The sequence below is a fragment of the Pelecanus crispus genome, chromosome 2 (assembly GCF_030463565.1).
Source record: "Pelecanus crispus isolate bPelCri1 chromosome 2, bPelCri1.pri, whole genome shotgun sequence".
NCBI lineage: Eukaryota > Metazoa > Chordata > Aves > Pelecaniformes > Pelecanidae > Pelecanus > Pelecanus crispus.
The window spans coordinates 95,802,118-95,825,341 of NC_134644.1; the positions used below are offsets into that span (position 1 = coordinate 95,802,118).

At 43.7% G+C, this 23,224-nt stretch overlaps 1 protein-coding gene across 1 annotated transcript in view; it reads right to left on the reverse strand.

Moving 5' to 3' along the window:
• ADCY2 (adenylate cyclase 2) overlaps window positions 1–8,084 on the reverse strand; it is a 241,385-nt gene extending 233,301 nt beyond the window's left edge. The window contains exon 1 of the mRNA XM_075705183.1: window positions 7,854–8,084. Coding sequence (XP_075561298.1) covers window positions 7,854–8,084 — 231 coding nt within the window. The remainder of the gene's footprint in view (window positions 1–7,853) is intronic.
• Window positions 8,085–23,224: the final 15,140 nt, after the last annotated feature.

Below are 23,224 nucleotides of genomic sequence, written 5' to 3' on the forward strand. Positions count from 1 at the left end.
TCCCTAACACACCTCTCAGGAGAAATGAAGTGTCCGAGTCTTCAGCCTCATTTCAGTCTTTCTGGAAAAGGAGCTGGGGGAATCTAGTTTTCTTCAGATTTTCCTGCAGGGCTGACCAAAGTCCTAGCAAATTGGAGATATGGATGGGGAAATTTTACCTGGAATGGAAGCACGGCAAACCAACTTATCCAGTCAATGGGCAGGTCCAACTGTGCATGCCATAGCATTTGGGTTCTTTAAGAGGTCCCACAGCACACAGTTCAGCTGCCTAAGGAAGCAGGTGGAAAAAGCAAGCTCTAACTACTTTTGCAAACCCCAGTGAGTGCCTCTGAAAAGCCAGCAGTCCACATGGGATCTCACGGGACTATCCGATGATCAAACACTAGACTGGTTGCACCTGAAGCTATAAGGGAAACGCATCCAAGCCAGAGCACATCTTACCCCAGCTGCCCTCTGGAGCACGCTCTGAGCATGCAACCAGAAGCCATTGCTCCTGTACTCTGGAGCACATCTGCCAGGTTAGAGAAAGTTGAAAACTAGAACCATGGATGGTGAAAGAAGTGGATGCTCACACAACAGAACTGAGGGCAAGGCTGAGAGGCCAGTGGTGATGGGTGCTTCTTCCTCCGCTTCTCCCAGACACAAGCCTGGAACAGGTTCTCACCAGGAACAGCAAAGGACTTTTATATCACGTAGGCACCACTAAGCACAAGAGTTCTGTTTAGAGACAAGAGATAAAGAAAATCTTCCTATACAGGTTGGAGAAACAAGACAACTGGGAGGGTAATTGTACAGACAGCCTCACACTCCTCTTCACAGATGGTGCAATAGTCCTTTAAATTTTCAGCATCTTCTGAATAAGGTTCAGTGTCCGGAGGCTGCTTATTTGACATATAAAAATAAAAGATCTGGAGAAGAAAATGTGTGGAGCTGGTTTTTTTTTAATAGGATCAGGAGTGGTGCTCAAAGGAAAAAAGAGAAAGTAGGGAAAAGGGGCAGAATTGTGCTAATTCACTTATTTTGGGGTCCAGATCCCCAAAATCAGAAGTTTAATCTGCTGGCATCTTCTCATCATCCCATATCAATAAGGCTTGAGCTGACTCAGTTCTTTCTGAAATACGCAGAAGCCGCTGTGGCAGCACTTAGCTTGTTTGGGATCACAGCTTGGCTATGACTGGGGATGCAGGCACAGGATGAAACACTACAGGTGTTCAGCTGCACTTTGTTCCCATGATGCTGGCACACCCAGCCACTCAAGAGAGTTGCAGATCACTTCTATCTGTGCTAAATGCCCACGCCGCCATCAGCTTGGAGTGATGCACAGCGCAGTCTGGAAGAGTCCAGTGACTGCTACCATTACAATGGGGAGAAGTTTTCTTATTCACAGCATAAACGTAGGGACTGTGATCTCTGGTTAATGTCCTTAATCTAGGAGACCTCTTGAAGGCTCAACCAAAGAAACCTATTCACCATTTTTATAGGTGTTTTAAGATCCCCACAAATGGGTCACATATCTTTGTCCACAACAAGGAACTTGAAACCAATTTAAAAAATTTCAAGCAACATAAGCAGACAGGTATTCACAGGGGCATGGCAGATCCACTGTGAAGTTGCCAATACATGATTTGTGAATCCACATACCTGGCTTGATGCTGATCAAGAGAGCAGACAATCGTAGCCTAATCCATCATCTGTTGTATTCCCATTGCACCTCAGCAAACAACAGCTCTAGTCGGTATGTTATTTGTCATTTTTGGCAGCTGCAGTAATGATTAGGAGTTGTGGATTCACCGTTTTGAGTCACAATTTGTGACATTAAATAAGCTTTCTATTCACGGGGTATCCACAAAACTTTACTTTATTAAGAATACAGTTCAAGGCTAAGTATTTTTCCAACATAGCCATACCTATGGTTTTATCCAGTTCTTATTCAGCATTCAGGTTACTCAGTATGAGGGATGAGACAGAGGTAGGCAGAGTGAGGTTGCCACTGGCACCTCATTATCTTGATGGGTCTCTGTTTCCAGGCTTGTTAGGGACTGGCAAATGAGACAAGTTCTCAGCAGCGTTAAAAGTAACCACAGATGTACTGGGAGTGTCGTTAGCAAATGAAACAATAAAAGGCCTGGACTGATGTAGTACAGGGGAGTGAAACCAGACACAAAGCTAGGCAATTGCCGCTTCAGACAGGAACGTGCAGCAACCTTTACAGGTCTGACTAAAGAGGTAATACTGGCTACATAGGTCATGCTCACAGAACCAAAGATACTACTGGAAGGAACATTTGGCAGGGATGGCAATATCCTAAGACTGTATCAAATAGCCAGCAACTGTAGCTGCCAAATAGCAAGCAACTATAGCTGGAAGAATATATTGTAGGATTATGGTGCCTAGAGACAAGAAAGAAAATTAGAAACATAGGATTTCCTCATGGAACATTTTAATAGGGGACTTGAAAGCAGAACTGTATGCTCCATTATAGCTGGAATTATGGAAAGAAAACGCATTATAAATACACTAATGTTTGTTTTGATTTCTTCCTCATCTTGGTAGTAGCAATAATCTGGCAGAATGAGTTTAAGAAGAGGTAGGATACTTCCTGGGCACAACAGCCACAGCATCAAGCATGCAAACAACCCTGTCTCTGCTTGTCCTTCAATTAGTGAGGATTTTCCTACTTCATTAGCTTTGTTGTGACTTATCTTTGTTTTGGGGGAATGGATATGCTGGAGTTTGAAAACAGTATAGGAGATGCTTTGGCTTACTTTCAGTCTGCAAGGATTCCAAGGAATGCTTTCAGACCTTGGGTATTCTTGGACTTTGGGAAGACAGGTGGTGCTCTTGAACCAAAAAAGCTTTGAATTACATGGGGCCGATCTCAAAAGATTCCTAAAATTGAGAGTACAAATGCACTTACAATAAGGCTGTGAACTTACAATACAGCTGTATTATTCTACGCAATTAGGTTATAACAGAGCATCTCATGAATAGGAATATAACATCACCACAATGTCAGTGTGGTGACCTTTTGGTGTGGACGGATGAATTTTTCACATCCAGAGTACTGATGACAACATTACCAGAGGCACGCAGCAGATGCCCTTATGCAGAGACACCTAATCACTTGAGACACTGTGATGAGAATGATGGAATATGTCTTCCAAAGCTACTTTTCCCACATGGACTTGAAGACTTTTCCCCCTCCATTTCAGGATGAGATTCTGATCATGGAAATCTGGAAGGGTTTGGTTGAAGTCCAGTTTTTACCAGAAGCAGCAAGGATTTCTTTTAGACAGATTAAGAACAATTAGAGGGAGGATTTGCTGTCATTCTGACCAAGGGCCCAAAGAAATGGCACAACCCAGCTCAAGCCCCAGGAGGCTTACAGGGCTCTTCTGATCCTCTTCTCTTTGCACAGAGACAGTTCCCTGCCAGCCAGGTTGGCAGCTAAAAAGTTTTAATGTGCTCCTTCAGAATGAGGCGGCTACCTCTGCTTTCATGCAGGATCAGCTGAAGATACCTTCAGTCAGTCTGATGCCAGAAAACCCGTTCCTGCAGAACGTACATCTGCCATGTTGCAGGTACACCTCCCTAGTTAGTTGTAGTCCCCCTTTAAGAATGATTGCCTACTCCCACTTTTGCTGCAGAAGGTATTTGGGCATGTCAGTGATGCAGTTGTGCAGCCAACCTTTAGTTTCTTGGATTTATGAATCAGGAAACAGTTTCAGGAATCATAACTGAGCCTACCAGCATGCTCATGAACTTTCAGAAACTTCAAAGAACTGGTTGAGGGAGGTAAGTAATATCTCTGCTCCACAGACAATCATTAGGCAGCTAACCCAAAGCCATCTCATGGTGCTTTAGAAGATGGAGGGCATCAGAATGCCACGTTGTAGAAGCACTTTTCACCCAACACTTGCTCCACTTGGCCAGTGATACCATCAAGAAACATGCGGCTTCACATCAACGTCAACACATCCACAAACACATCTTACGAGCTTTACAAGGTCACATGTAGCAGCAAGGATTCGGAAGACAGACAAGGGCTGTAGACTAGTGGTAAAGGTAAACACCGCACAGCAGGCTTGCAGTCTCTGAGCAAGGGGCACAGGCCAGTCTAAAAGAAAACACATGTGTATCTGGCAGCAGATTGGCGGACCTTGAGTTTTGGGAAAAGGGACAGAAAGAAGATCTTGAAAGACTTAGGTCTTCTCCCACTTACACCACAAGTGCTAAAAGATGCTGATAACCCTGAACTGTACATTTTTATTCAGGCCTTGATCTATGGAGCGGGCACTCTTTATGTCTAGAAAATACATCGATAAAGTTATGGCCTTCCAATAAATTGTACAATTTGGGCATCATCCCTGTTTTCAGTCAGAGTTTTGTTTAACCACGTAAGAAACAAAACATCAAAACTACAGATATTTCAGATACACTCACATTCTACGTTACGAATTTAAAAATGGCATTTTTTTTAACTCCTGCAAATTGCAGTTATAAAAGATATGCTCTGGCCAGAGACAAAACTGTTCTAGATACCACTAAAAATGGTCATAAGTTTTTAGTACTAAAAAGGGAGAGGGGATCAAATAATGAGTTTGTCCTACATATTATATAAAAAGAACATGACAATAACCAGACAGAAAATGAAGCTGACCTCTGGCATTTCTAAGCACTGGAAGGCTTTCACAGGTTTGGGAAAACAATTTACTCTCTATCGATTAAAGCAGCAGCTAAACATGGATGACTGATCCCAGTTTGCCAGTTTTCAGTTCACGCCAGGTACAGAAAAATTCAGAGGATACTTTGACACAGGAAATTCAATGGTTGATACTATCACTACATTATTTAAAAATCCAAGCTCTGAGCGATCATCTTTCAAGCAGACTTTGGGAGCCTATATCTAGTGCTTGAGAAGATAGAGTGCTTAATTCCAGAGGTCAAGATCACAATATTTTTCTGAAACAAACAAAACCAAAATCTCCCAAGAAACCTCTCTCAGAAACTATAGCAGTACACTGTCTGAAAGAAAAGTAATCAGATTTCCAGGCACACTCTGTAAGTAATCTCGTTTACTGTAATTTTGCAACAGCTTTTATAAATTTTTCATCTGAAATCAGGAAGGCTACAGCTGGTATTCTGACAGGTTGAAATAGCTGAGTAAGTGGAATACATCCCTGTGTGGCTGGCTGTGTTTGGGAACACTTAAGAATACATTGCCAAAAAAAAAAAAAAAAGGCAACTCAGACATCACAGTGATATATTTTAACAACTGAATAAAAAATTAAAATAGAAGGAAAGCCTCTCACTTCCAATGGTTTCAGGGGTTTTTTTTTTTTTTTTTCAGAAAGCCTGGAACATAAAAATGGTTCATGCTTCACAAATATCCATTTTTTCTGAACAATGACTGATCCCCCATTCCACGTTCTAAGCTGTTCTTTTAAGTACAAGTAAGAAATACGGATCGAGTATTACGGTGAGTCATTTTGGAGTTTTGTTTCCACAACAGGCTTAAGTAATTTTCAGTAAAATCTTAACTGCTTTGTACGAAATCTAAAGGAAACAACTGTTAAGAAAGATTTCCTTTAACTTCAAATGCACAGCACAGACCTACACAGAACTACCCCACTTCTCTTCCATTGCGCCTCCTCTACAAAATCTGAATCTTCTATCAAAACAATCGCATACGTACTGGATGTGCAAAATAAAGACAAAGATATTAATATTGGCTCTTGTGGCTCAGACACTCATAACTGCTTGCCCCTTTTATATCACCAGGCACCAAAAAAAAGACTAAGATTCCACAGCTATATAAAAAGTGTATTCTTTATTCAGGTGCGGGAGAAACAGATCTAAACCTTCAGGAATATTTTAATCAGAAATGCAACCAGAGCTAGACTATAATAAAATGCTTTTAGGTGAAACTCTGGGCAGGGCTCCAAAGGATTTTGCCCAACATCCTGTGGCTGGAAGTCCGTATAGGCAAGCTTTCTCTCCGCCTGAAGTTACTTTCATCCGTTGACTGGAAACTTTAAGGATGAACCCCACCTCTCTCTCCACTCACCCGTCCAGTTGTTAGCCACAGGACGATAAAGGCTCAGGAAAAAGGTTTTAAAAGCATTTTCTTTCCTTCCGGTATGTCTGGAATTCCAAATGCAGACTGAACTATAAAATCCACTCTTTCTGAAGCAGTAACGCCTGGCAAGATTTGGCCAGCTCACAGTTTTGTTTTCATAACTTCCAGCAGTCCTTCGATCTGGGCCCAGTGTTACGCCACTCTTGTTACCACCGATAACTTACCTCAAGAAATGGAATTACAAAAAAAAGCATGTGCAACTTGTAAACAAGCTGTAGACTGTACCATGACCGAAAGGTATGAAATTTAGTGCTAAACACTTGTCAAGCCCAAGTTCTGATGCCTTGACTGTATGCGAGTATCGTGTACGTCCCCACGCCTAACTATGCCTCAGCCTTAGTATCCGACAGACTTCCATTTCCATCGCTGGTCCCCTCAGCCCTGACGGACAAGCACCCCCGTTAACGCACCAGAATGAGATAAGGTGTTGAACCTGTACTTCATACACAGAGCTCCAAAACTGAAACATTTAGGCATTAAACAACTGAATTATGAGGCATCACCATTACTGGCCTCATATTAGCTCTTTTATAACTCTGCTGTATTTAGTAGGAATGGCACTTTAAGGAAAAAGCTCAAAAAGCAATTAATACAAATACTAAAAGGAAATAAACCACCAATTAACTCTAAGTTTAGCTAATCCTGCAAGCAGTTCCTGCAGTTTTTAAGACAAAAGTTTGGTCATAACAAGCAAGAAAGCAGGATTCTCTGCATGTTTAAGCAAACACTGCTACGTGCAGTGCCTCTAGAAGAAAATCCGCTCGATTATACCAACCTACTCGTCCTCGCTCTTAGAGATCACTAGCTCTATTCAAGAAACATCAAGCTCTCCAGAAGATCATTAGAAGATTTAAAAAAAAAAAGATAAAAAGTCTGAGACCCCCCTCAAATGCCCATTCTTTACTTCAGAAGTATACAGCAATGCAAACAGCCTGCCTCTAATCATTCTCAGCGGGAAAACTCTGTAAGGAGCAAGAATTTTACTGCCCTCTGCAGCTTTTCCTTTGCGTTCAACGCAAGGGCAAAACGCCACCGATTTCTGGGCGAGATAAACTGATACCGACTGTCATCTGCCGCCGTGACATATTTTTCCTCCCGAAGGCACCGGCCATGCAGAAAAGGTATCCGACCGGCCAACCTTCACCTCCCTTAAAAGACGAAGGCTGCGCCGCCCCCGACGCTTTCTTGAGAAAATGGGTCAAACGCTCAAAAATGGTGTAATGAGGGGGGAAATCAAGGCGGGAACGGCCGCAGCTTAACTGCCGTAAAAATGTTACTTCCGATACGATACCGGCACGGACTGCGCTTTTGTGCGGCGATTTAAAACCCTGCCACTAGAAAAGGCCAATACGGCTGAGCTGCCAGTTGGAAGGGAGCAGAGCCAATGAATTAAGTGAATTAAACTCGATGCGCTTGTTGACTCAGTTTTCGCCCCATCAGCCGCGCTGCCCCCGTTCCAGCGCCGCCCGAAATCACCGGGCCGGCAAAGTTTGGGCGGGGGGTCCCCGGGCCCCGCAGCCGCCGCCCCGGCGCCTGCCGCCACCAACTTTTCCTCCCGCAGGAGCGGCAGCGGCAGCGGCAGCACCGGCCCTCGCCCGCCCCGTCCCAGCTCGGCTGGGCTGGGCGCAGGGCACCGGGCGCGGCGGTGGCAGCCGGGCGGCGGCGGCGGGGATGGCGGGCGGCGCGGGTCCCGGGGCGGGAGGGCGTCTCTTACCAGCCCGGAGGCGAAGAAGACGGCGAGCAGGGCCAGGCAGGCGCCCATCACGATGAGGAGCAGGAAGACGATGAGGGGGTGCTGCTGGCTCATGCAGTAGTAGGACTCGTAGAGCCAGTCCCGGGCGCGGGACTGCTCGCCGCTCGCCCCGCAGCCGCCGCCGCCCGCCTGCTCTGCCCGCTCCAGCAGGTAGCGGCGTCTCCTCCTCCTCATCATCGCTTCTTGCCACATCGGGCAGAGCCCGCGCAACTCCCTCAGCGCCGCCGCCGCCGCCGCCGCCGCCGCCGCCGCTGCTGCAGGCGGAGGCAGCCGGGGAGTGGAGCGGGGCGCGCTCCCGCGCGGGAGGCGGAGAGGAGGAGCCGCGGCGGCGGCGGCGGCGGCGGCGGCGGCGGCATGGTGCGGAGGGCGGCCGCGGCCGCCGCGCAGCCCGCCCGGGGCTCGCTGCGCCTCCGGAAAGCACCACCCCGCACGCACATGCCCTGCCCGGCTCCTCCGGCGCTGGGGGGGCCGGGAGGCTCGCTCCTCCTCGCCGGGGAGGGGAGCGGGCGGCCGCCCAGCGCCGGCGCCCGAGGGCGGCGGGAGCGGGAGGCGGCCCCGCGGGCCACCGTGCCAGCGGCCCCTGCCCCGCGCCCCGCCGCCCCGCCGCCGGGAGGGGCTCAAGCGGCGCGGCCACCTGCCGCCGCCACCCCGCCCGGGAGACCTGGCCGCCGCCGCAGGGCTCCGGTGCCTCCGCAGGCGCCGACGGCGGCGGCGGCGGCGGCAGCGGCAGCGGCAGCGGCAGCGGCAGGGGCAGGCTCCGCCGCTCCCGCCGGCCGCGGCCCCGGCCCTGCCCGGCTCCCCGAGGGGACGCGGCGGCGGGGCGGCCCCCGGGCGCGCTGCCCTTCCCGCGGTGCCCGGCGGCAGCACCTCCCGACGCAAGAGGGAGATGCCTTTGAAAAGCTCCTTGGAATGCCTCCCGCGGGCGGAGGGCTTGGCAGGTCCGTTTCGCTGGGTACCTTTCCCGGCGGCGGAATCTCCTTTTTAAAAAGCATCCCTCAGTTTTTGTCAAAAACAGCCGTTCACGGTAGGAAGCAGTATAACATACATTTTCCCCAGCTTTCCTCGTTCTGAAGGGCTTAGTTACTCCCAACAAAGCAGGCATTTGAAACAAGCTGGGCATGTAGCTCACTAAAGTTACATACCGGTCATGCACAGCATTTACCTGCTAAAGTTTTGCAAGCACACGCCTGCAGTTCTCCTTCCCCAGCCCGCTGCCTCGCCGAATGTCCCTCCCCGCAGGCCAAATCTCTGCCCCACTGTCCAGCCTCTGCTGTTGCTTTGCCACATCCTTTATCTCCCACGGGATGCAGGGCTGCCTAAGCTCTAGGGGAGAGGGGAGAGACCAAAGCGACATGGATGCTACTGGGCATGGGTGCTGCTAAATGTCCCAAGGGGGGCCTCTGGTGACTGGGGTAATGCCAGGAGCAAAAGGGACTTGGGACTACTATGACACTACCAAAGGTGGAAAACTGGGGCTGCCATATGTGGTCATAAGTGAGAGAGTTAGAGCAGAGGGCTAACCATTAGCCAGGTGGAATTGAAGCCAGGTAACTAGGATGATATGGACCAAAACTGCCCCTTTGACACCTCATGATGCCTTCTTTCTCTGCCACTATTCACGTTCTTATCCAGAGGAGGAGGTGCATCAACACGCAGGTGTAACAAAGCAGAGAAGCCTATAGTACGTATAGCCCAGAAGCCCTGTCCATACCCTTACACTTCTTGGATTCCTCAGGTTTGAAACATGGATAAGTCCTGAGCTTCCTTGCCCCCCGTTCCTCTCAGCTGGCTGGAAGGAAGAAAAACTCCTTGGCTTTCAGTCTTCCTTCCCCTGAAGTGCTTGCTGGGGCAGAAGGAACAGATGAGGAAGAAGTGGAAAGTTACAACTGCGCCCACTGTTCTGGGAGAGACAGAGCGAGTGAAAAACTCTCAGAAGCAGCAGCAATAAGATTGAAGGATGAACACAAATCTATGTGGGGAGAACATTCTGGTAGAATTAATTGCCGGGAAGGAGTTAGTAGAGGTGGGTGTGAGAATTTTTGCAACATGAAAAGGCTTTACTTGCAGTCGCTTCAAAAATTGTGGAGTTGGCCACCCTCACTGTCACACACACACATATATAGTGGGATAAGCAAGGGGAGTTTAAAAAAATCAAGAGACAAACCAGATTTACAATACAAAACTTATTTTAAAAGCAGATCACAATATTTGAGATTTGAAAGCATCTGAGTTTTGATCTCCCAAGGGTGGGAAGACCAATATCACATATGTACTTATTTACAGTACAAGAATAATTACATGATTCTGTGCAGACTCACAAAAGTGTAAAAGATCTGAACAGGCAAAACGAAGCGTGTTGTCTGTTCCATGTATACAACAAACATCCCCAAAAAAGTACTTGAAGCTTACACAGTATGTTAATACAGATGACGGTACTGGTTGTCTGTCTTCCCCCAGCTGATTCTGCTTGAATGGCTTTCCACTACTTTCCACCTCTCCAAACTTGAACAGAAAAGGCCATTCCAAAGAGTTTACTATGATGATCATGTCATTTGTTCGTTATTTCAGTAAGATCTTATGCCTGTAACAACTAATTCCTCATTGTATTAGTCTCATGCAATTTCTCAGGAAATAAAATTATAATTCCACAGCAAAAACTTAATTAACCCAAAGGTTGCCCAGCGGTATCTCGTTCCTTTCCAGAACGATGAGTTCAGCAAAACTCTCTTCTGAAAGACCAGATATAAGGTGCTTCAACAGCTGAGCAAGAGGAAGCACCAAGTTACATTTCCATTTGACTCTGTTTTCTTGCCCACCTGATGGACTCACCTCCTCTACTTTCCCTCTCCAAATTAGAAACCTGCATCTTTCAATTCTTTCTTCAAACTCCAGCTAGGAACATCCCACGTCCCTTAATGTCTAGAACCCACATCAATTTTTAGAGCAGATCTATATTTAGGGGCAAAGGTCCAGTGAAAAAAAATACCATACTGTCTTGTAATTAATGACTTCATGATTCTGTATATGGACAAGGGAATTAAAACTGCACAGTACTTAAATCTGAATTTGACCTTTTAATTTGAATGCTCTGCTTTTTAACTAACATATTAACACTTCTTTTTCCCCCAGGGTGCATTTAATTAGATGAACATTATTACAGTCAAATGACAGTTATGTCATTGCTAAAGTTGAAATGCCATATGTTTTTAGAGACCAATTTCCCCATAAAATATACATCCTTACTTGGCTCAACCTGAAAGTTTGCTGTGCCTCAGGGAAAAGGAAGGTACAGTGAATTTTATAATCTGGGCTTGAAAAGCAAAAGACTTTAAAAAAAAAAGTTCTCCATGTATTCTACCTTATTTCTCTAAAAGGGAAAAAAGCAAAGGCAGCACTTAAGATTGACAGAAGCTATCCACTGTGTACCCTTGGGACTCCAACAACGTTAAAGAATTTGTTCCTTAAGCAGCTGGTGTCTAAGCATCTGCTGTACCCCTCTGGAGAAGCAAAACAACACAGAACAAAAGGTTGCGGTCCACAGCTGCTTGTCAAAGCAACCATGTGCCAGAGGCATTACGCTTTCCAGTAGCAGATTGATTAACCTAGAGAACTTCTATCTGGATCATCTCCAGAGGTCCCCTCCAGCCTCAACTGTTCTGTGCTTCTGCAATATCACAGCTTATTACTAGTGTCAAAGGATCTGTGATAGGTCCTAGGGAGAGAGCTGAATAGGAACAGGAGATACAGGACAAGCTCCTGTTCCCTGCATCTCTCTCTGCCGCTCAGGCTCAGTCAATCTCCATCACCCCTTTCCTTCATTTTCTATTCCTTGTTGTCTTCTCCTGCCTGGATGTTCTGGTCAGGGACACACGCTAGCTCTCAGCAGAGGGAGATGAGAGACAGATCCTTTGCTCTCAGCCACTCAGCTCTAGGACTTCCCTAGCCACAGAAGATAAATTGCAAGGAAGAGATGCTGAATCCTGCAGTCCTGCAACATAGCAAGCACTCAAAAAAGCCATAGCAATTGGCCTGAGCAAAATACACTGCCCGCAAGTCCACTGGTGGCCAGATTCCCCTCCTCAGCAGCTGGCCACCAAAGTTACCCAGAAGAGCAGAACCATTCCTATAGTCTTGACACTGTACTGCCACTGCCCACATCCATCAGGCTGCCTTACGCTGAGCTTCAATTGCAGGGCAAGTTGCCCTGCCAGTGAGATTACACACGACCACCGGCTGAAAAGCACTTCCACCGTGGCAGCATGGCCAAAGACAGGCCAACAAGCCCTGCTTGGTGCTGCCCTTGGGGTACACCAACCCATGAGCCATCCCTGCCATAAAAGCAATACATCAATACATCTGGCTTGTCCACCATCGTAAAAGGGGGGGATTAAATTCTGTGCAGGGGGCCTGGCTCTCCACTGTGACCTTGAAACCCATAAGCTGAGGAATAATAAATATACATGGGCAATTGCTAAACAACATTAACTTCTCTATCAGGGAGAACAACTTCTTTTACTGAATTTTTCTGGATTCATTTTACTGAGTTCAGTTATCAGGACTTGCTCTCTCAAGCCTTGTAACTGCAGCTATGTGCTACTGTTGCTCTTCAAAAAACAATGACAGAATTTCCTACAGAAATATTTGATTTCACACATCTAGAACCTGGTGAAATTCACCTTTGATTTAGATACAGACTTGCTTGAGGTGCTTAACGTTATTATTTAAGGTGCTAAATTACAGTCTGACTGATCTATAATTCCTTGTGTTCCTTTACTTTTCTTCTTCCCCCTTTTTGAAGCTAGTATCTAACTTTGGGCCTCACTCAGCCTTCATAAACTATTAAGAGTAATTACTAATAAGTTCTGAGGTTACTGAAGGAACTACTAGAGATCCAGATGATCTGAAAATACCTCACTGGTCTCCCTTCTTCCCCATTTTCATCACAGATGGTAACTACATTGGTCATCTAACCATAGGTAACCTTTTTTATTAAAGATTGAAGCAAGACACAGATCAGTATTTTAGATGTTTTGTTACCATCTGTTATTAGCTGAATAGTGGGTCAACTATTCCCACAGTCTCCTTCTTTCAAAAAGCATGGGATGGATACAAAATTATGCAGAAGTGCATTAGTTTTCTCTTTCTTTGTACCTTGCCCTTTCTTATTTTGATTATGCTGTTCTTTATACTCAGTGTTATAATTTGTCTCGGTTTCCAAGTTCTGTACTATATCATACTTTTCCAGTTTCAAGACATTAACTTCCAATCATACACTTCCTAATCTTTCATATTGGGGCAGTTTGCATTTGTGCAAACTTAGTAGTATTACTTAGGAAACCATCTACTCTTCCAGATAACTTGTTTTCAGGTAGGAGATCTAGGGAAAGTGGGAGAAAAGGAATAAAAGTCTTCAGAAATTTAAAACTGCTCAGGCATTTTTATAAAATTCCAAATTAACTGGACAAACTCAAGACCAGTACTGTAGGCAGCACAGGAAAGAACTGTTCAGTGTGCGACTACAGTCAAAACACTTCTACATCATTAAAATGCATAAAGAACAGGATGATGAATAGTCCAGAACATAAAATAATGCCTTTATATTGATCAATCATACAGCTTCATCTTGAATCCTATTACCCTACTTACCTGATCTCATTAAAAATATTGTAGAACTAGAGACAGATTCTTCAGAACTCAAGTAATCAAAAACAAGGAAGAGTTTCTTCTATTTAGCAAGTGTATAGGACTGTTATCCACACAAATGAAAACATAAGAGGCAACATAGTAAATGAACATGACATGAAAAATTTAGAAAAGACTGCTTGGAATCATATGTTTTCTTTATCTTGTTTTTTAAGAAAAAAGGTAAACTGAAGATTAAAGGAATGAAATGCAAAATTAGTAAGTGGGATATGTTATTTCACACAGCCTGTAGTTAATCAGTGGCACTCTGTCACAGGAGGCTTTTAAGAACAAGGACTTATTAGGACAAAAAGGATTTGGTTTTACATGGTTGTCAAAATAAGTCTGATAATCACCAACAATAACATAAATTACAATGACTATTGATCCTATTGTTTCATGAGTAATAGTGCAAGGCAGTAGATAGAGAGATGAGACAAAATATGAAAGGCAGATTATGTCACAATGGGTTTCTTACATCTTCCACTGAATTGTAATGTGGCTTTTTTTTTTTTTTTCCAGAGACAGGTTATTGGACTGGATTATTCTTTATCCTCATTCATTTGGGGCAAATGGTGTTCGTATCATTTTAGTTGATTAAAAAAGATACTGATTTCCTGAATACACAGCAAGACCATTGATTCAAAGACCACTGATTCACACAACAAAATCTATGTATTCTCCCTGTAAAAAGGAAGGCATATATTTTGGAAGGCACAAAATTAGGTGGGAGTGTCAATCTGCTCAAGGATAGGAAGGCCGTGCAAAGGGATCTGGACAGGCTGGATCGACGGGCCGAGGCCAACTGTATGAGATTCAACAAGGCCAGGTGCTGGGTCCTGCACTTGGGTCACAACAACCCCATGCAACGCTACAGGCTTGGGGAAGAGTGGCTGGAAAGATGCCTGGCCGAAAAGGACCTGGGGGTGCTGGCTGACAGCCGGCTGAACATGAGCCAGCAGTGTGCCCAGGTGGCCAAGAAGGCCAACAACATCCTGGCTTGTATCAGGAATAGTGTGGCCAGCAGGAGCAGGGAGGTGATTGTCCCCCTGTACTAGGCACTGGTGAGGCCGCACCTGGAATACTGTGTCCAGTTTTGGGCCCCTCAGTACAAGAAAGACATTGAGGTGCTGGAGCGTGTTCAGAGAAGGGCAACAAGGCTGGTGAAGGGTCTGGAGCACAGGTCTTATGAGGAGTGGCTGAGAGAACTGGGGTTGTTTAGCCTGGAGAAGAGGAGGCTGAGGGGAGACCTTATCGCTCTCTACAACTACCTGAAAGGAGGTTGTGGTGAGTTGGGTGTTGGTCTCTTCTCCCAAGTAAGTAGTGATAGGACGAGAGGAAATGGCCTCAGATTGCACCTCAGGTTGTGGCAGGGGAGGTTTAGGTTGGATATTAGGAAAAATTTCTTTACTGAAAGAGTGGTCAAGCATTGGAACAGGCTGCCCAGAGAGGTGGTGGAGGTCACCATCCCTGGAAGTGTTCAAAAAACGGGTAGATGTGGCACTTTGGGACATGGTTTAGTAGGCATGGTGGTGTTGGGTTGATGGTTGGATGGATGATCTTAGAGATCCTTTCCAACCTTAATGATTCTATTCCAGTTTTACTTTCATTAAAAAATAATCCAGCCATCAAGCCAGGAAACATGAAATTAATTATTACTCTACCCTTAACTGGTTTAGCGGTGGACTTGGTAATGTTAGGTTAATGGTTGGACTGGCTGATCTTAAAGGTCTTTTCCAACCTAAATGATTCTGTGATTCCGTGGTTCTATATGGTAAAAGTATTTCGTTTGTAGACATTTTGTTGTGATCTTTACTCCACCTGCACAATCCACTGAAAGTAAAACAAAATGCACATAAAGCAAAACTGTAACTATGTAACCCTTCAAAATTATTGCAATGATCTAATCTGATGCATGGCACTTGCCAACCTATACAGGTTAATCAGGTTAGCTCATGCTACAGAAAAGAAACATACAAATCTAAATATAAAATGAGCAGTTAAAATAAATAAATATATACATGTAGCTACATTCATATCAAAGAAAACCATGTTCTAAAAAGCCATTTTTGCAAAATCTCTGCCATTGTTTCAGGTTTTCCCTCAGTAGCTGTCATAGTTATTTTAAAGGAGGATCCCTCCTACCAGGGGATGCAAATAACAGTGCAAATTAATGGTATAGTCCTGCAGAATGCGGGATATGATCCCAGTTCTGAAAATACTTAAAAGCAAACAAAGGTCTACACCTTACCTGCAGGAATTCTGTGAGACATTTTGAAAACTATATATAATCAGTGAAATAAGGTTTTGCAAGACTGAATGACCAGTGTTTTTCATTAATGAAACATTTCCTGCTGTTAATTTTGTAGTCTTCTTGGCTCCAAGAAAGTCAGTCTGGGCTCATGTTTTTGTAATTATTGTGCTATTATTTATTTAACGGCCATCAGTTACTATTTTACTTAGACTGAGAAAAGAATACTCTAGGAAATGTTATCAACAAGTTAATATTTAAATTGGGTTGGGCTTAAGCACAAAACTACAGAAGAGTTGAACATCACTCCAGATTTGGATCTCAGGTAAATTTTTTCCATAATTTTCCCACTTGCCAGAGCTATGCCGTCTCTGCTATTCCTGCAGAGGTCCTGCATTTCTTCCTCTCATTCTCCACAGCTTGAGCATGTTCTGACAGACAAATGCCGTACGCTTCCTTCGCAGATGGAGCTGGCACTGCTTGCTTTCAAACAGACCTCTGCTGAGCTACGTAGTGACCTTAGTAAAAACATGTTAACCACAGATGACTTCCAGAATCGTGTGAAGCAGTACAAGGTAATGGTTTCAGTTGCACATTCGATAAGAGCACCCAGCTGACAGCAGAAAGTTGTAAGAATTGGTAATATTCTAGGACCCAAGTTTGGGGAGTTCTGCCAAGAGCAATGGTTCCCAAGATTTTGGAGCAAGTGTTGCTTCTGGAGTGAGGCAGGAAGGACTGAACTGCTACTAAGTACAGGGATTCACTCTGGCCATGAAATCCAGTGGTATTGCATGAGTGATAGACTGGGGTCCTGGGGTTTGGGAGGCTGGAGTGTTTTTGTGAAGGGAGGCTTTTGGTGTGTGGCATGGTCCTTGCATGGTGTCACTCCTTAAACGTAATAATTGTGGGTTGAAAGCACAGCTTAATCCTACTGCAGCTACCACTAAGTAATGGGGAACTGTAAAGTAAATGTCGTTGCCAAACACACCCCAGCCCTTTGCCTCGCTAGTGAGGCCTGCTTCACGTTGGGAAAGTTCTAGAGAATGTGAGGATTACCCTGTTGTTTTGGAGAAAACATATTGATATTAATCAACAAAATATTCCAACTTCCGAAGTTTTCTTCAAACCACATGACTGATATACAACTGGGTACTGCTGATGTGTATTTGGAACAGAAGTTTATAAATGGCTGCTATAGCAATCTCTCAGAGATTTCAGTCACAGAATACCAGCTTGGAAGGGACTTCAAGGATCACCTGGTCCAACCTTTCTTGGCAAAAGCACAGTCTAGACAACATGGCCCAGCATCCTGTCTAGACAAATCTTAAAAGTGTCCAATTTGAGCACCACCTTATCACTGAGAGTCTTTGTGTAAATTTTTCCATTTTTTGAGATCAAGATTTCAAAAACTAAAGTACCAGAGAGATGAACTTTTGGACCTGTCCATTTCACAGGGGCTTTCTGTCTCCTTAGGACTGAAAGAAAATTCACAGAATCACAGAACAGTTGAGGCTGGAAGGGACCTTTGAAGATTGTCTAGTCCACCCCCTCTGCTCAAATCAGGGGCAACTAGAGCAGGTTGCTCTGGACCATGTCCAGTTGAGTTCTGAATACCTCCAAGGATGGAGACTTCACAACTGCTCTGTGCAACCTGTTCCAGTGTTTGATCACCCTTACAGTAAAAAACCTTTTTCTAAACAGAATTTGTTGTCTTACATTTTGTGCCCATTGCCTCTTGTCCTTTCACAGAGCAGCACTGAGAAGAGTCTGTCTCCATCTTCTCTGGTCCCTGCTGCCATCAGGTATTTATACATGCTGGTAAGATCCCCCTTGAACCTTCTCTTCTCCAAGCTAAACAGTCTCGGCCTTTCCTCATATGACAGATCCTCCAATTGCTTAATCAACTTCGTGACCCTACTTTGGACTCACTCCAGTATGTCCATGTCTCTATTAAACTGGCAAGCCCAGAAACGGACCTAGCACTCAGATGTGTCTCACCAGTGCTGAGGGGAAGAATCATCTCCCTCAACCTGCTGGCAACGCTCTTCCCGATGCAGCCCAATAGGCTGTTGGCCTTCTTTACCACAAGGGCACACTGATGTCTTATGTTCAACTTGTCCACCAGGACCCCCCAGTCCTTTTCTACCAAGCTGCTTTCCAGACAGATTGTAGTATCATATATCAGGAAAAGACCTACATGTTCTTAAAACCTGTTGTGCCCTTGTATGTATCCTTATTGATCTTTAGTATTATGGTAGGATTAAAAAGAATTGATTTGCTAATCCAAACATTTCCAATGTACTTTTATTTTTTTCTTTTAGCTCCTGAGCCTTCACTAGGTATGTTTACTAAATTTCACATATGTTTTACCTCAAATAGCTATAAAAAAATTCCCAACTTCCTAAAGTATTTTGTGATCTCTAGGAAAACAAAGTAGCACAAAAATAAAGACATCTTTTCCTACTTATATGAGGTTGAAATATTTTCCACAGCGTTTTTCAGCAAATGCTTAGTATAACACAGTGCTTTTCTGTTCCTTGTCAGTACATAAATGGCACAAGGTTCATCTGACCAGCACTAAATTATTTCTTTAAAGACACACATACTGATCAGTTAGTAACTGATTTTGGTATTGTGTATATTTTTATTCAATATAGGTCTCAGTCATAATGATCAAAGATTCTTGCTTTAATAGTCAACCATTTAGAGCTTACATAACTGTACTGTTTTCTATGATATATTAAAAGACAGTGCTCAATCTCACAGCCATGAGAAAGCATCCAGTAAATGAGTTTTTTAGGTTAAAACCAGAATAACCTTGATCATGCATTTTATACCAATACTGTCAGTTTCGTGCTTCTCAGATGCATGTTTATTGGACATATGAGTTATTTACATTGTTACTGGGAAACCACCCATGCTAGTTTGAAACAACCACTTAATGAACTGCTCTTGAAACCATGCTGATTAGGTGAACATTAGACTATTGTGATTACATATGCTTACTACAGGAAATTATATGTAATAACTGTCACTACACTAGTATGGTAGAATACTTCTGCAGTATCTCATTTTCACTTTTAGGGCACAACCATTGATTCTTGAACCACGAAATTATAGACTTTTATGTATAAGGTAATACAAAATAATACACAAAGGGTGAAAAGGTATGGAAAAGGATGATGATCCCAGTTGGACAAGAGACTTAATGGAACAGGACTCTGTTCAAAAGGGGACATATCCTTCCCATCTGATTGAAACTTATGAAGTATGAAAGCCGTAAGGGCAGTGGATAGAGAATGGCCATTCATTATTTTCTGTAATGCAAAAACTAACACAGACCTGGTAAAACTGTCATATGGCAGGCTGAAAGCAAAGCATTTATTTTTAGAACAAAAAAAAACCCACAACATAATTAAATTGTGGTATTCGCTGCTAGTCACTGTTACGGAAACCAAGTATAAATTCATTAAAAATGGACTAGGAAAAAAAAAATCAAAGAATTAGTTAATCAAGGGCTATTAAAAATCATAATCAGGGTATAACAGCTTGCTAGGCAAGAGCCAAACAAGTTGATCCATGGAAACTAAGTAGTTAAACCAGAGGGAGTATTATCCTATACATATCCTGTTCTTACAAGCCTTCTCTAATCTTCAGTACCGATAGGCAGGAACTTGTGCAAGACTGAATGGACTGTCTTATGATTTTTATCCTTGTGGGAAAGAGGTAAGAATTAGTCGTAACTAATTATGGCAGTTCTCATCAAAATTATGTCATTCTTGTATTTTATTATAAAGTCCTGTTTCATTATAAGGTCCTAACATCATACCTGTTATATGGAGTTAAATTCAATTTCCACGTAGGTATCTGACTGAAAAAAAATTATTTTGGTCATGAAAGTGTACATTTTTTGTGATGCCAGTGATTTAGCTATTGACATGACTTTTCACTAGCAATGTGTTTTCTTATTTGTTTATTCATAATTGTGTGATTATCCAGTAGTGGGACTGTGTATAGTCAGACTGGTCATATACATATTGATTCAAAAGATTGTACCATCTAAAATTCATATGCAGCTAAAGACAAAAAAATAAACAAATGTGATAGAGAACTATTTTAAGGATGCATGGTGGGTTGACCCTGGCTGGATGCTAAGTGCCCACCAAAGCCACTCTATCACTCCCCTTCTCAACTGGACAGGGGAGAGAAAATATAACAAAAAGCTCATGGGTCAAGATAAGGCCAGGGAGATCACTCAGCAATTACCGTCACAGGCAAAGCAGACTTGACTTGGGGAAAATCAGTTTAATTTATTACCAGTCAAATCAGAGTAGGATAATGAGAAATAAAAACCAAATCTTAAAACACCTTCCCCCCACCCCTCCCTTCTTCCTGGGCTCAACTTCATTCCCAATTTCCTCTACCTCCTCCCCTCGAGCAGCGCAGGGGGACAGGGAATGGGGTTGTGGTCAGTTCATCACATGTCATCTCTGCTGCTCCTTCCTCCTCAGGGGAGGACTCCTCACACTCTTGCCCTGCTCCAGCGTGGGGTCCCTCCCATGGGAGACTGTCCTCCATGAACTTCTCCAATGTGGGTCCTTCCCACGGGCTGCAGTTCTTCACAAACTGCTCCAGCATGGGTCCCTTCCCCAGGGTGCAGTCCTTCAGGAGCAGACTGCTCCAGCGTGGGTCCCCCATGGGGTCACAAGTCCTGCCAGCAAACCTGCTCCAGCCTGGGCTCCTCTCTCTCCACAGGTCCACAGGTCCCACCAGGAGCCTGCTCCAGCGTGGGCTTCCCACGGGATCACAGCCTCCTTCAGGCACATCCACCCGCTCTGGCATGGGGTCCTCCCCGGGCTGCAGGTGGATATCTGCTCCACCATGGACCTCCATGGGCTGCAGGGGCACAGCTGCCTCACCATGGGCTGCACCAGGGGCTGCAGGGGAATCTCTGCTCCGATGCCTGGAGCACCTCCTGCCCCTCTTCTTCACTGACCTTGGTGTCTGCAGAGTTGTTCCTCTCACATGTCCTCACTCCTCACTCCAGCTGCAGTTTTTGTGTCCCTTTGGGTTTTTTTCCCCTTCTTAAATACGTTATCACAGAGGAGCTACCACTGTCGCTGATGGGCTTGGCCTTGGTCCGTGTTGGAGCTGGGTGGCACTGGCTCTATCAGACATAGGGGAAGCTTCTAGCATCTTCTCACAGAAGCCACCCCTGTAGCCCCCCCTGCTACCAAAACCTTGCCACACAAACCCAATACTGGATGTAAAGTATAGACAGGACCAGTTAGCTCAGTTGGTTGGTTGATTAAGTAATAGTTAAAAACAAATTTGAGACTTTGGAAAGGAAACAGAATTTATAGAGCAAGTCACTACTTTTAACGTTAGGGTAGAAGGAGTTACAGAAAAAAGAAATAAGTAGACTCAGGGATAAAGAACAAGCAACAGCTTGATGACAGCTACAGGAAACTAGTGAAGGATCAATATGAAACTTGGAACATCTGTCCAAAGTCCAGCATCAGTCTCCTGCTGAGCAGTAAAGTCAAAAGATGGCAATAGACTGATGAAGAAATACAAGAGAATGTTTACATGACTTGGTAGAGAATACTCAAAGACATCTGTGACAATGGTGTAGGAGTATTTTGGAAAGTTATCAACATACAAAAAAAGGAATGGAAAAGGATAAGAATTATAAGGTAATCCAATAAAGAAAAAAATTACAATAAATTCTTCTGGTTACAAAAAATATCCAATTACAAGACAATTAAGAGGGCACTTTAAAGAGGTCCTTCATAGTGAAGCAGACAAAAAAAAAACAAAACAAAACAAAACAAAAAACACCCCAAACCAAAACCTGTCTGTTTTCTAGGCAGCTGAGGCATCTGAGGCATTTAGAGGATAGTGAAATTTGAAAGTGTAAGTTTAAGTACAAGTACAAATTTCAAAAGGCAATCAGAATTCCCAGGAGTGAAGCATGAAGTGCTCATAATTGTTATGCTGAAATACTAAAAGCAAGAGAAAAAAAATGTAATGCAATCTTATCTAACTCATAAACTGATTGCGTTGGCCTGCAAATTTGAGTAGTTTTCTTGTTCTGCGAAAAGCTGATCCTTTTAAAATTAAACATGTTCCATTCATTAACTACTTTGGGAAAAAAATTTAAACCTATAAAAGCTGCGAAAGTATTTTGATTAAGAAAGGTCACAGTAATACACTATGAGGTAGTGCAGACTTGTTTTGTCTGCTATCAATACCTAATTAAGTAATTAAGCTAGAGACCTGGTTTTCTGCCATTCTCCCTGAAGTAGCCATGCATGTATCCCTTTCATTATCAAATTCACAGGTCTGGTAGGAAATAATGACTTGCACCAGATTTTTTTTTTTTTATAAGGCTAATGATCTTTGGTGCTATAGAAAAAGACAGAGGATACAGTACAACAGAAATCAGGACTTAAAAATATCATTCTTCCATGGACCCTATTCGATCTTAACCTCATTTATTTTATTAGACTAGCAGAGTTTAGCAGGGAGAACTGGAAAACCTTTCCAACACATGTGTTTCATTTACTCCAGTTTTCAGGTCTGAATCAAAAGGTGTAGAATTCGTATTAGCTATAGACTGCAGAAATTGTCCTGATTTAAATGAGGTATTTCCTTATATTGTGCATAAGCAAGGTGTGGAACTCTTTGCTGAAAGATGCTGTGAATGCTAAATCTTTCCAAGGGTTCAGATACCAGCTTGAGAAGGTTGTGGGCTGGTGGGGGGAATCTACTGGTGGCTATTAGGCTCAGAAACAACCTTCACTTCAGAAAGTTCCTGAACAATTGTTTTTCATGGCCAAAAATTACTGAAGGCTGAAAGGGGAGTCAAAGGAGGCATCACTACACATTTTGTCCAATTTTTATACACCTTCCTACTGTACCCTTATGGACCAGCCAATCTGGTATTTTAAGTTGGTTTTAAACATAGCTATAAAAAAAAAAAAAAAGTGGAAAGTTTCTTTTGCTCTGTGATCAGATGACTATTGTCCAGGTTGTCACAGCTGTAACAGCAAAGCTACTCAGCTTCCAGGTGTCTGCTGCCTGTCCTGTAGTTTTAAGCTTGTTTTATATATGATGTTACCTAATTTGTTTTAGCTTATTTTTAGCTTATTTTTTGCTTAGCTTTGTTCAACTGCGTAGTTCTTCTGCTTCTAATGGAATCATGGCAATAAGATGTACCAAATTTAAGTAACCATAGTATAACTAACCCTGGTGAAATCAGGAAACATGAAAAAGTAACTCTGAGCAAACCCAAGGAATGAATCTTCAACACTGTATTCCTCTTTGCAAATCTCAGGACACTAACAACTTGCTGTAACAATCTACTGGAAGGGTGAGAGCTTAAAGGGGAGATACT